Source organism: Equus caballus, chromosome 9 (genome assembly GCF_041296265.1).
Source record: "Equus caballus isolate H_3958 breed thoroughbred chromosome 9, TB-T2T, whole genome shotgun sequence".
In the NCBI taxonomy this organism is placed as follows: Eukaryota; Metazoa; Chordata; class Mammalia; order Perissodactyla; family Equidae; genus Equus; species Equus caballus.
The window spans coordinates 67,729,869-67,744,496 of record NC_091692.1 but is presented as its reverse complement, the minus strand read 5'-3'; the positions used below and the strand labels follow the sequence as shown (position 1 = coordinate 67,744,496).

General features: G+C 35.6%; 1 protein-coding gene across 4 annotated transcripts in view; it reads left to right on the top strand.

Moving 5' to 3' along the window:
* RSPO2 (R-spondin 2) overlaps positions 1-14,628 on the top strand; it is a 148,540-nt gene that overhangs the window by 65,503 nt on the left and 68,409 nt on the right. For all 4 annotated transcript variants that reach the window (XM_070221271.1, XM_070221270.1, XM_070221272.1 and 1 more), the window contains one exon: positions 7,906-8,094. In XM_070221271.1, coding sequence (XP_070077372.1) covers positions 7,906-8,094 — 189 coding nt within the window. The remainder of the gene's footprint in view (positions 1-7,905; positions 8,095-14,628) is intronic.

Below are 14,628 nucleotides of genomic sequence, written 5' to 3'. Positions count from 1 at the left end.
CATGCCTCATAGAGGCTTTGTGCTTTCCTGTGCTGTGTAAAAAATATCCTGTCCAATGGACTGCACCAAGGCCGTGGTTAATTATGATTGTAAATGTGCTTCTGAGGCGCCAATCTCTGAGGATTATGGCTCAAGTGGTGCTGGCACTGGAGAGTAATTAGGAACTTATAATTGGGGTAATTTTCTTGTTTTTTTTTAAGATATTAGCACTTCATGTGTTAAAATAAATCTAACTCGATTTATCTTTCTCCCTCCGTGTTTTAAAGTTTAGTGGCTTTATTTGACTTTTTGTACAGTGAGATACATACTTTGGTAGGAGAGCCAAAATCATCTGATTAAAGACCTTTACTCTTGATGTCATTAAGAATATTCATCTCTAGAGATGATTTCCATATTTTAGAGGCCTTATAAATTTTTAGAAGTATTATTTTCCTGAGGAATACTTCTAGAGATAAGGATATATCCAGTTTTTTATTCCTAATTGATGTATTTTAGGTGGCTAAAATATTATTAATTATCAAATAATATTTTCAGAAGCCAATTAATATGGATTTCTCAAAGCTAGTGCTTCTTTGAGAAGTTAAAGTTTTGTAAGTCTTTTATCTAAAAATATTTCTATGAAAGAACTCATGATGAAAGATAAAAAGAGATTCTGAGAAAATATGGTTTAATTCTAGAGGTTCTAAAATTTTGGAATATTTGGTACAGTTTCCTTTATTATTCTCAAAAACTTTTCTAGATTAAATTCATGTATGGTTAATTTAGCCCCTCTAAAACTTTAATGGACATTTAGAAATTTATGTTTAAGCTTTGCTAACACTGTTAATTTTAACATCTATTTTCTGTCTAGGGCATGATTATAATGGTGAACATCTAGACTGTTAAAATTTGTCATCTTTGCATCAAACATCAGATTATGTGTTTTATGATGATATTTTCTACAAGCACTTACAATTTAATGTAAACTAAGCAAAGTATCCTAAGATAGACATTTCTCATTTTGGTTAAATCTTACATGGCTCCTTAATTCATGACATTCATCATTTAGTTGAGTCTGAGCTTTGGAAGTACACACAATTTTAGGATTTTTATCTCAGTGTTGCCAAGCTTTGGAGAGGGAATCTGTGCCCAACTTGATTTGTATAGAATCTGATGTCCAAGTTCCCTGTTACTGGTGCCAGAGATAGGGTTTCTGTTTTTAAATATGTCTTGAATTTTGTATTGGGCGGAGATAAATATTAGCAATTGTATAATAAGATTGAATTATGAAGTTAACAGGGATTGTTCATTAAAAATCTGTTCAATTGTACAAGTTCAATTGTAGTGTTATTTAACCAGCAAATATAGAGTGAGGCTAAGAAGCCAACAGCCCATTGTTCAGTCCCATTATTTTCGGAATTAGAAATCTACACCCTTTGTCAGGAATGGATGCCTTCACCTTGAAGGATTTCTTCTTGTTTGGCAAGGACTAACTCCAGAAACAAGGGAGCACTTTAAAAAAGTGTTAGCAGTATATTGGAAACAGATGGGCATTCAACACCTACCTAAAATGCTCTATGGGATAAAATATGAATAACTGGATTTGATTTAACAAAGTATCAAACTTAAAATACCAGGATTCATAAAAAACCAAACTTACTTTGCAATTTAAGAAGAACACAAATCAAATAATTAGAGTTAAAAGTAAAGAGTTCTACTTAAGCTGCCTTTCTCTCTTGGTATCCTGTTAGTGATATAGGTATTGTTACCTGGTTTCTGCCTCATGATTTTTCTTGTTTTCTATGTCCGTATATTCCTTTCTCTGTCAAGGAGATATCTGTGGATTTGTGTTAATACCACTCTCTAACACCTTTTTGTGGATTTTTAGAATTTTGGGTGGGTCTAGATTTAGAAAAGTATTTTGGTTGGAATGATGAGGCTCTGGATCTCAGCAGGCTTTAGAGTTGGAAAAGTTGAAGCTTACAGTGAGAGTAAATAAACATGGTCATCAAAGCTGGGAATTAAGATCTGTTTATTCACCTGCACACTTGAATTAAATCTCATAGCAATAGGCAGAGCTATTTGACTTATTAAGATCCTGACAAAATAAATTAGTCATGTTTAAAGGTCTATTTTTGCCTGGGTTTAGATATAGAGGTTGATGTAGTCATCATATAATGGATGAAGGAAGTTCTTGTTGAATTGTTAGGCTATTGATTTACAACATAGAGGCCACCAGGATAGTTGACACTGGACAATGGTTAATTAAACTGAAAAGTATACTGAGGGTTTGGGGCACAAGGCTTCAAACTGAAAAAATTACATGTGCTCTTGTCCTTCAGTATTGAGCACTATTAATGAGTAAAGAAAATTGGGGGAAGGGAAGAGAGCACTTAGGTTGGGTGTGGTTCACATCACTTTTGCTTTAAGAGAATTCCTCATGTGTACAGTTGTAAAGATATCTAAGATATGGACTCAGGTCACTACTCCCTAATTCATTTTCATTAAGTCAGTCAAGGTTCAAGTAAATAAAGCAATGCTTTTAATGATTTTAAGAATACCTTTAAAAAATATGTAGAGCACAATTTGTTGACTCTGAAATCTTTGTGGTCAAGATGAAAGTTGGTTTCTGATACATAAAGACAAAACAAAACAAAAAGCCTTTAATTTATGTCGATCCTCTTGGTTCTGTAATTCTCTTTTCTCCATGCTTCTTGCTATGGAGTGTGATTTATGGTGATAAAGAGCTCTAGGTTTAACTTTTGAAGTGAAAGTAAGTATAGCTTCAGCTTGAGGTTGTGGTGATTGCGGTCCAGAAAGCCTTCTCCTTAAACCATTCTACTATGTATGCAAATCCTCCAAATTATCTTTTTACTTATAAAGCTAAGTTTGAGATTTGGATAACTTTGATATTGTCTTTTCAAATCTGTAGTTAAATGGATGAGTAGAAGGCAGCCAGTGAATTGCTTTCAGACATGTTGCAGAGGGCTCTGCAGTGTGGGGCTGCCTTTGATGCAGCTCCAGCCAGCAACCCCTGACCTTGCCTTAGTCTCCTGGTTCATCCTATTTAGGGGCTTTCTCTTTCGCCGTCATAAATTTCTTCTCTAAATACCATGCCACCGAGTCTTAAGCACAAAGGCCCTAGGGCATGTTCTTAGACAATATTGAAAATTAAAATGTATTGGGTTCTCCCCAGTCACCACCTCCTCTGCCAAACCCATTGCATCATCATAGAGCCACTGAATATTCCTCTCCCCTCGCTTTCTGCACCCTACCCACCCCACCCCACAGTTTTACCTCTTTCCTACACAGAGAAGTTGAGCTGTATTCCAGTTTTTGAAACTTACGTACTCACTCTTTACACCTTGCTCAGGACACTATAATAGCAATATCAGATGACATACCTCTTCAGAAGGCATCTAGGGAAATTGTAAATAGTATAGGCTTGTTTTCGGTCAGCTATGTGAAAATGCTTTATAAATCATAATTATCTTGTCAAAGTAAGGTATAAGAGAAATCCTACAATGAGTCTAAAAGCAGGAAAATTGACCCAACCATAGAATGTAGAGTGAGGTAGAGAGAGGTGGACATGGGGTTGGGGGCACGATAACTGTCTAAATGAGAAGCAATGAGGGCCTGAGTTATGAGAAGATTAGTGGAAGTCACAAGAGTGAGGGTTGGAATTAAGTCTGTAGGAGGAGACATTATCATGGGAAGCTGGAGGAGGAAGAAAACTTTCAGCAATGACCCAGGCTACAGGAGTTGTAAGGACCAAACACTAAGAATGAGGTCTTGAATTGAGTATCAAAAAATAATTAGGGTTTGCATAAAAGTAGTGTTGGGATAATTGAATGGGTGGTAGTGGTGAGTAAAGGCAACAGATAAAACTGACACTTCTAAGAAATATGACAGTGATTTTGGACTGGTTCATTGCCATGAAAAGATGCTCACAAATTGAAATTGAGCAAGTTATGATACCACATGTAAAGTGTGATCACAGTTATGAAAAATACATATTTCATTCACATATATGCATATATAGATAGAGAGATAGTTGGAAAGTTGTTTGCCAAAATTTTATTAGGAATGATACCTGAAGAGGTGACTTTTCATCTGAATTCTTTTGTCCTCTGTAATTCCAGATTTAAGAAAATAAGGTAGTAAATGAGAAATTACTTGGGAAGCATAGGTAGGTTTGGAAGGAAGGGAATGTCCGTGAGATGGATTCAATATGTAGATAAAAATAGTTGAACAGTTGATAGAACAAAGGCCTGGAATAGGTGGGAAGAAGTAGATCTTAATTCAAGGAGTTCTGTTGGCCCTGATTCTTGGTGCTGAGTGCCTTGGTTCTTCTCTCTTTCTTCCTCTGAAAGGCAAACTAAACCCTAGTTTGGGGATCTCTCTGGAAGAGAGGCTGTAAGAGCAAATCAGGGCTGTGCGAGCCCAGGAGAAGCAGGGAAAGTATCTTGTGGAACTAAAACCTGTATAGATCTGCTACAGGCAGCTGTAAATATATTGGATGTTGAATCATTATAAGTAAAGGGAGGGTGTGGTATACAAAGTACTTTGTTGTAGAGCTACTAGCCTGAATACTTATCACTTGATGCTAGTTTTATATGCAATAAAGATTATATGTAGGGCAAACAGGATGTAGTCTCAAAGCTATAAAAGTTTCAATAATTAATGAGTTTTCTATTTCTTCTCTTATTGCTTTCTTTTGTGGGTTAATCCAGTAAAATGAAGTCAGTGTGACATATATCTTGTTATATTTATAATCTTGCTTGGTATAGTGATAACTAAAAGTTACATGCATTTTTCATATTTTAGAATTTATACTTGGATTTCAGATTGTATCATTTCTAAATTTGATACTGGGGCTAGAAACAGCACTTTGTTTCTTTTAAAGTACTCTTTTTATCACTAGATGTAGTAAATTTTGTAAGGTTCATGGATTAGTTTTCAGATGCTATTTTAACATTTACTTAGTGCTGCTCCCTCTTTGTCCCTGCAATTGGATATTTCTGTCTTAAAAAAAAAACTCATAGAAGTAAAGAATATCTTATAGGTGAGCACTCTATAATTTATAGAATCTTTAAAAGAGGTATAATTATAAGTAACTACATTATCCTAAAGTTAGTATATGGCCTTCCTATCCACTTTTTTCTTCTTTCAAAGAATTGAGATATGATTTCTTAGAAATTATACACATTACTTATAAAAAATGCACAGGTCCTAAATACACGGTTTGAGTTTTACGAATATATACATTTGTATAGCCAATATGCAGTCAAGATTAGAACATTTCCATCACATCCTGCAGTGGGTTAAATAGTGTCCTCCCCTCCCCAAATTCTTGTCCACCTGGAACCCCAGAATGTGACCTTATTTGAAAAGAGGGGCTTTGCAAATATAATTAAGGTAAGGATGGATATGTGATCATACTGGATTAAGGTGAGTCCTAAATCCAATGAGAGTGTCTTTATAAGAGACAGAAAGGGACTCAGGGAGATACATAGAGAAGAAGGCCATGTGAAGATGGAGGCAGAGATTGGAGTTATGCTGCCAACAAGCTAAGGAATGCCTGGGGCCACCAGAAGAGGCAAGGAAGGCTTCTTCCCTCGGGTCTTCAGAGGAAGCAGCACCCTCTTGATATCTTGATTTCAGACTTCTGGTCTACAGAACTGAGAGAATAAATTCCTGTTATTTAAGTCACCATGGTGTGGTCATTTGTTAAATCAGCCCCAGGAAACTAATATACCTGCCAAAAATTCCGTTATGCCCCTTTCCAGTCAGTCCCAACCCTCAAAGTCATTTAGTGTTCTAATTTCTATCACCATAGATTAGCTTTACGTGTCCTTGACGTCAATATAAATGGAATTATATAGAACATATTCTTTTTTTTTTTTTTTCTAGTCTGGCTGCTTTTGCTCAGCATAACATATATGAGTTTCCTTCATGTTTGTGTCTGCCTCAGTAGTTTAATCCTTTTTATCATTAAAATTCATAGTGTGAATATGTAGATAAACTATTTATCTATTCTCCTGTTCACGGACATTTAGATTGTTACTTCCTACCTGTATTTTATACGTTTCTTACATCTGTCTGTAGCTGTCACTGGTTTAGAAGTTATGTATTACTGTTTTTGTAGTTGCCACCTGGGGTTTTAGCAACATTTAACTTAAAGTTTAATTTATATTGATCTTCCTCATAATACAGAAACTTTGAATCTTTAATTTTGGCTTCCCTTCTCAAGTCTTCCATATTATTGCTGTTGAATATAAAATATGTATTATTTTTAAACTCTGGAAATCATTATTTTTTAAATTGATATTTTTATAAATATACTAACATGTTTCTCAATTGGTTTGATCAATATTGCTTATTATATTCTACTTCCATTTGGGTTCCATTTTATTTTCTCCAATGTATACAGTTTATTCTTTTAATGAGTGTTTTGATTAGTAAGTTCCCTGCCTTTTTTTTGGTTGAAAATGTGTTTATTTTTGCCCTTATTCTTAAACTCTCATTTAATTGCTTATGGAAGTTTGATGATATTTCCTCAGCACGTTGAAGATAATATTCCACTATCTAATACTCACTGTTTCTGATAAATCTCCTGGGAGTCAAATTTTTATTCCATTGTAGGTAATCTACTGTTTATCTCTGGTTTGACTTCATTCTTTAGTATAAATGTTCTGTGTTCAGGTGCAGATTTATTTTTTACTGATCTGCTCAGATCTCTGAATTTTTCCTCTCAGAACTCATGTCTGTGTTTAATTCTGAAAACTAATTAGCCATGATCTCTTTGAATATTCCATCTTACTCATTTTCTCTATTCTTTCATTCTGTAACACCTAATAATCATGTACTGGAACATTTTCATTTTTTTCTTACATGCTTCTCACCTTTTTCACATTTTCTTCTCTATCTTGTTTCATGCTGCAGTTCCTTAAGCCTGTTTTCCCATCAAGTCCCTCTCTTCTAGTCTACCATTCAACTTGCCCGTGGAATTTTTTCAGTTTTAGAACTTTTGTTTCTTTCTATTTTGCACATTCTGTATATGATATTGCTTCTTCCCATGTGATTGCTAGTCCTTATTTTATTCCTTCAAATACTCTAAAGATACTCATTTTGAAGTCTCTTTCAGATTGCTCTTTTATTTCTGATTCTTTATTCGTGAAATCTGTCTTCCTGAGATTGATGACTCTTCCTCATGGAGGTTCGCTTGTATGTGTGATCTGTTTGTTTTGATGTTGAAGGGGTTTCCATGAAAGTCCCAGGCCTCAGGATTGTAGAAAATTTCTATAGGGTAGTTTCATATTTTTTTCTTTGTAAGTTTTCCTGGTTATGGACAAGTTTATATGTTAACCTATTGACCCTAGGGACTCCGTACTACATTGATAATTTGAACTTGGATCCCAAAGTTAGATGTCCTGCAGACTTGGGATTCTTATTTCTCAGGTGTTATGTTTTCTCTCTCCTGTGCTCACTCCCTCTGTGCCCCTAATCTAGTGTTGGAATCCTCTTCTCTGGCCAGTTGGAGTAGGGGCTTCTAGTACTTGTTTTATGGACAAACAGCCCTCATGAGTCCAGTCTACATAAACATAGACGGCCAAGTGTCAGCTCTTTACATGCATATTTCTTGGTTTGGATTCGGGACTCTGCCATGAGGTCTGCCTCTGTCTAGTCAAACATCTCCATGAGTCATTCAGTGTGATCTTCTGGCCTCAACTCTGCCTGAGTTTCTTTGTTTCTAAGTTGGGTTGTGTATTAACTATTTTTTTAGAGAGTGGCAGAGGATATTTTGTTGAGCATTTCTTTGTGATTAAAGTAAAAGAACAAGAGATACTTGTTGTCTTAGCATGTTGTATGGACCAGAAGTCTGATTATATTCATATTTAAACGTGCCTTTTTTTTCTTTTACAGCTAGTTATGTATCAAATCCCATTTGCAAGGGTTGCTTGTCCTGTTCAAAGGACAATGGATGCAGCCGATGTCAACAGAAGTTGTTCTTCTTCCTTCGAAGAGAAGGCATGCGCCAGTATGGAGAGTGCCTGCATTCCTGCCCATCAGGGTACTATGGACACCGAGCACCAGATATGAACAGATGTGCAAGTGAGCAGTTAACTTTGGTCTACCCTATTTTACTGTTGATGTAATTTAGGGGGAATTAAGTTGAAAATTTTGACTGAAAAAGGTATATTTTTAATATGCTACAGAAATAGTCTAAGCTTAAAAAAATTGAGGTAGGATAGAATACTTTCTCTTTTTGTATAGAAGTATATTGCACACGTACACTTTTAACTTTACCTAAGTATTTTTTCATAACAAGCATCTCTAACACAAGCTTGTTAGGCAGATCTTTGTAAAGCGTACTTGCTTAGCACTGACCAAAACAAACAAACAAAAAGACTTGAAATACCTTTATATTGGCGAACACTCTCTCCAGTTTACCAGTGTCTATAGCATCTTTTTCCTTTTTTACCTGAGTTTGTAATACCTTATTTAGTCTAATCTACAATTTAATATGTGCATTTTAGAGTTCTGTAAAGCACCGTTACTGATAAAAGATGTAACTAAAATATTTAGTTTTACATCAAAGTATTCTAAGTTTAACAACTACAGAAAAGGTTATTAACGAATGCTATTCTGCATATGAGAATGCAGGTACAATTTTTCATCTTTTAATCCAAAAATCACTTATAAAATGATTCTTAATTTCTAGATAAATGGTAGAAATTGGAGTTTAAAAACATGAATGATATACAAAGGAACATCCCTTTGTTTAAGGAGCTCAAATTTTAGGGGATAGAGGGAATAAGGAAAAGGGGGAAACATGGAGTAAAGTGACAAAAGGATAAGAAATTGAATCATAATTCAATACACTAAGTGCTGTATCAGCAGGCAGCTACTGTGTAATGACACTGATTTAATTATCTCCCATTAACACACTGTGTACATGACTATTAAATCAGCTGATGTCTTTATTTGAATTGTATCATCAAAGGACAATATTATTTTGGAAGCAAGCAGAACTAGTTGAGGGAGGTTAAGTAGAATCTAGAAAGAAGGAACCACACATGTAAAAATAATGTGTTCAGGGAACAAGAAGTCTCATTTGGGATACTGTGGGCATTTTGGCAAGGCAACTTATTCTATGCTGCTGGACACTTATTGTCCTTAGTCCCTGTCCATTAAATGTCATTTATGCCCTCAAATCACTGTGACAAGCAAAAATGTAACCCAAACATTTCTAAGCACCTCCCAGGGGAGCAGTACCATTCCTGGATGAGAACCATTGAGTAGTATGTGCTTAATGGGAGGTGTGGTTGGAATTGAGGATGGAAAGGGGAGGCCTGAGTGCAATTGATAAAGGTCTTGAGTGCCATGCTAAGAAGTCTGGATAATATCCCAGGGTTTTGAGCAGGCAGTGGACTAAAGAGATTGCTTATTTTATTTAAGATAATTCTAGCAGCAGTGAGGGAAATGAATTGGAGAAGGATAGAAAGTAGAGGAAGGCTGCTGTAACAATTGTAGATTAGAAATCCTATTCCCATGGAAGTTTTCTGGGTAATCAATTCCAGAGACTTTTAAAATAGAATCAATGAGACTTGGTAACTAATTTCACACAGTGAAGAGAGAAAATCAAATCTGATCCCACGGTTTATGGCTAAGGTGACCGGGTGACTAGTTTTACCATTAGCAGAGATAGAAATACATATCGGCTTAGAGGAAGTTTGCGTCTACTTCGATTTCATGGAATTGTTTGGATTAATAATTAGAGGGACACAACACCCAACAAATATCACTAGATTGGCCAATTTTTGCAAATATGTACCTTATCCTTAAGGCTTATGTTTTGGGCTACTTAGTAATTTGTCTTTCGTGGTTTTTGAACTTCCATAGGAGGATGGGTCCATCTTGAAATGGATTCCTGTTCAGATTGCTTTAGACCACGTATGGGGGGGATTTGAGTCTATAAATATTTTGTATGTTTTTCATCCAGACTATCCATGCACAAGGAAGAAGAGGCAAGAGTGTAGATGGTTCCAGGCATTTATTCCATGTTCTAGGCCTAGCCTGATACATACTGTGTATGGGAGGATAGGGTGCTCATGTAATGTTACTCAACCTGGGATGGTGGGGAGTGAAAAGGACTTCTATTAATAAATATGCAGGGATGTTGGTTATAACCCAGGACTGTCCTGGGCAATCTGCTATAGATGGTCACTTACCATATACCTCTTAGTGTACCAACAGGGTCTTCCTTAGAGATACACTCCCATGCAGGGGTTAACACACACCTTTTGGTTTAATTGATCCCTTTTCTCAGAAATGGAGAGGAGAACAGTGACTATAAATCAGCCTTGGAAAGAGAATCTACATGTGAGAATGGGTTTGCTATGGTTTTTCTTATTGTAGGTGAATGCAATTAATGTTGCATTTTACTAACCTGGAAGAAATCATTACTTATCTGATACAGTCGGGAAGTGCTTATTATCAAGACTCCTGTGAAGCAAAGTGAAAGTGGACAATTATTTCTTAATTCTCAGTATATGGCTTTGGGTGACCATGGTTCTTTCATACTAATTATTTGCTTTTGTTTCCATAGATACTTTGTTTATATTGCATTGTTGTTTGTATTCCATTTAGAGGATGAGACAGCTTTAAATTAGAAAAACTGTTACAGACTTAAAATTTGAAATCTTGTGCACTTTTTGTTAAGAGATTATTACTTGACAGAGTAGAGAAGAAAATTATATTTCAAGCAACAGTAGCTTTAAAAAAAATCCTACAAGGGAAATTTGCTCATGTTTCCTAATTACTAGAGTAAGATTCCAATTGTAAAGCAATACCTTTCTTCCAAAGGAGGACTTACTCTGTGGAATGTTGGCTGAGGTTGGCTTCTTAGTCCATAAAGTATGGAGCTTATAAAATTCAAACATGCTTATAAAAACCAATTCAATAACGAATTCATTTGAGGCATACTATGAAAAAAATATATATATACACTAATGGCACTAAGAGCTGCCATTGTCTCTGATACTGTTAGGTGATAATTTTCTCATTTTCTTTTTCTCATTCATTGATAAACTCATTTACATGAAAAAGCTTAATTTTGAAAATTGTTACACATAGTCTTTGTAGAAAGCTTAGAAAGTTCGTTTTGGCTTCTATCCTTGACATTTTGTTTCTATGCATATTTATGTCTTTCTCTCCTTACAAATGTGTCATTACTCTGTTTTATAACTTGTTTTAATTTAATTATGAACTTTTTGTGTGTCATTAAATATGGCTGCATTCATTCTACTGAATGGATATACCATAATATATTTAATTGCCTATTGAATATTTGCTTTTAATTTTGCACCATTTTAAGCGGTTACGTGAAGAATATAAGAGATTCTTTTTCTCATACACACACATACTTTTATATGTTTACAGACATGCATAGTTTTACACATTTGTCTAATTTATTTTCATGATAAGCTTTTAAACATAATAAATTTTTTCTAACTTTGTTGAATTATAAGTGACACATAACCGTTATACGTATTTTAAAGACATTTGACTTATATTGCAAAATGGTCTTCTAGGAAAATTGTACCCATTCACATCTTCACTAACAGCAAACATCTTCCCTTTCATCTTATCAACAATGGGTATTATTGGCAAACAGTATAAAAGTGCATTTTTTGGTTTTTATATGCTTTTCTTTGATATAAATGAAGGTAAACGTTTGTTATTCACATGAATATTGGCATTGTAGGATATTTACTAGAATCCTTGGCCTTTTTTTTTTTCCTCTATTTGCATAACTGTCTTATTCTTAGTAATATAAAAGAAAAACTTTAAATGAAGTATCATATGGAATTCTATGTCCACAGACCATAAATGGAGAGTTCAGTAATTATCACAAAGTGAACACACATATGTAACCATCACTCAGGTCAAGAAGAAATGTTAGCAGCACCCCAAGAACCCTCATGGTATTCCTTCCCAATCACTCCCCCACTCCTCCTTCAACAAAACTACTGCCCTGACTTATAACCAAAACACACATAAAAGATTATTCATGACAACAGTAGTCGGACAGCTATAAATTGGAAACAATCCGGATATCCAAACAATAGACTACCTTAAAAAAAAGTATGTTAAAAAATATGCAGAAGTGGAAATGAATGAATGAACTACTGCAAATGTGCAGCAACATAAATGAATCTCACAACATAATATTGAATGAAAGAAGCCATAAAAAATAGACATTTACATACATTTCAAAAATAGGTAAAATTAATCTTTGGTGCTAGGAGGCAGGATTGTGGTTCATACTGATATGCATTTATTAAACACCTACTATGTGCTGTGCTGGCTTTGGTACTAGATATTTGGAGATAAAATGATGAGTGATAATTGATTTCTGACCTTGAGTTACTTATGATTTAGTGCAGTGATTCTCTAGCAGGGGTGAATTTTGCCCTTGGGGCACATTTTGTAATGTTTGGAGACAATTTTGGTCATTAACAACTGGAAGGGTGCTACTGATATCTAGTGGATACAGGCCGTGAATAATGCTAAGCATTCTACAATGCACAGTGGCAGCCCCCTGCAACAAAGAATTATCTGGTCCAAAATGTCAGTAGTGTTGAGGTTGAGAAAGCCTGGTGTGGTGGAAAAGACAGACAATTAATTCAGCGTATCATGTGGTAAAGTCTGCTAATTATTTAGCTTCCATTCTGTGCCAACTACTCTATCAGATATACTTTTCTTGTTTTATTTTTCAGACAAGTATGCAAAGTAGGTTATGGTATTTCTGTTTTATGGGTGAAGTTACCTAAACTGGGTAAAATATACTTTTTAAATGTTAGGGGGGATTTCAGTGATGAAGGAGATGACACTTATGAAGATGGTGGGCATTTTCAGAATTATTAGGATTAAGTGTTATAGGTAGAAAGAAAGAGACATGTGAAGGTATGGAGATGGAAAAAAAAATCATCCATTGTTAAGTGAAATGCAGATGATTTTAGTACAGTTGGTTACTAGTACAGTTCTACTGTATAACCAGAAATGCTAGTTAGGCTTATGGGGACCAGATCATGACAGGCCTTATGTGCTAAGTTTAGGTAGTAAAAACATCTTCCTGAAAGGCACAAGTAGTCAGTGAAGGATTTCAAGTAAGGGAATGATAAGGCTATGATTTTTGGAAGTCTTTTTCTTTTGGCAGCATGAAAGATGAAGTAGAGTGGAGTCAACAATAAAGGCAGCAAAATCAATAGTCTAGGTAAAAAAAATGGGAACAGTTGTCTCCTCATCAGACCTTCCCTGGCCAATCTATCTAAAATTTTAATCTTCCCTATCCTAATATTTCCTTTCTTCCTTCTCTTCTTTATCCGTCCCTGTTTCCCTCCCTCTTACATTTACTCCTTCCCTCCCTTCTTTCCCTAGGACTTAAGAGTAACTAACATACTGTGTATTTTACTTATCTGTTTTATTCTCCTCTACCACTAGAATGTAAGCTCCAAGAGGGAAGGAATTTTGATCTGTCTTGTTTAGGCTCTTGATATGCAAAATAGTGTCTGACATATAGTGGGTGCTCGATAAATGTTTGAATAAATAAATGAATGAAAGTAGTTAAGAATGGGGGAATGGAGAGAGAGATTGGGGAAGAATCAATAGGACTTCATAATCAGTTGGAGGATGTTGGGTGAAGGTGAAATTAAGACTACTCTTACATTGGTTTGGGAGCTGGAAGATGAAATTTATCAAGGTATAGAATATAGGAAGAGGAGCATTTGCTGGGGAGAAAGGTCGTTATGGTGGAGAATGGTTGATTTGGGACATGTTGAACTTAAGGTATTATGAGACATCCTGGGGGAGGTGCCCAAGGAGCAGATAGATATAAGGGTCCCGAGCCCTTAAGTGAGATCTGAACTGAATCATTGGCAGAAAGAAAAGAATATCAACTGAGGGGGAAAAGAGTTCTGAAGATTAAAGCCCAAAATATTGACATTTAACAGCAAGCAAAGACAAGACTGTGGAGGAGTCTGAGTCAACAGGAACATAGAAAGAAAATGAGAGAATGATATCCTAGAAGCAGAAGTAGATAGGCTTGAGAAGTGGCAAGTGATCAACGTCAAAACTGCACTGTTTAAACAATAGAGCTATTACCTTACTGGGAGTTGTTTCATTGCTATTGTTGGACCACTATCCTGATTGCTATGGTTGAGGGATTATGTGGCGTCTTAGGGAAGCAGCCACAGTGATGGTAGACACTCCTTCTCTTCTCTCCCTTCACCGCTGAGCTTGTTGAAAAAACTTCTAGTGGCAGCTAGAAGTCTCATGGATTAGGAAATTCCGGTGTGTGTGAAAGACAGAAGGAGATTTGGGGGAGAAAGAGCCAGTTGAGCTGGGAAAAGACAGAGATGATTAAGGAAACAAGATCACTGAAGAGACAGAAGAACATGGGATCCAAAACCTAAGTAGGGAAATTAGCCTTGGACTGAGCATTTGTTGAATCAGCAATCCATAAAGCATCGACCTCATGTCAGTCAAGGTTTTGCTTTATTTAATGTACCAGGAAGGGTATCAGAAATATGCTGAAGTAAGGGAAAACGGACTAGTACATTTTTTATGTATAAGAAAATAATA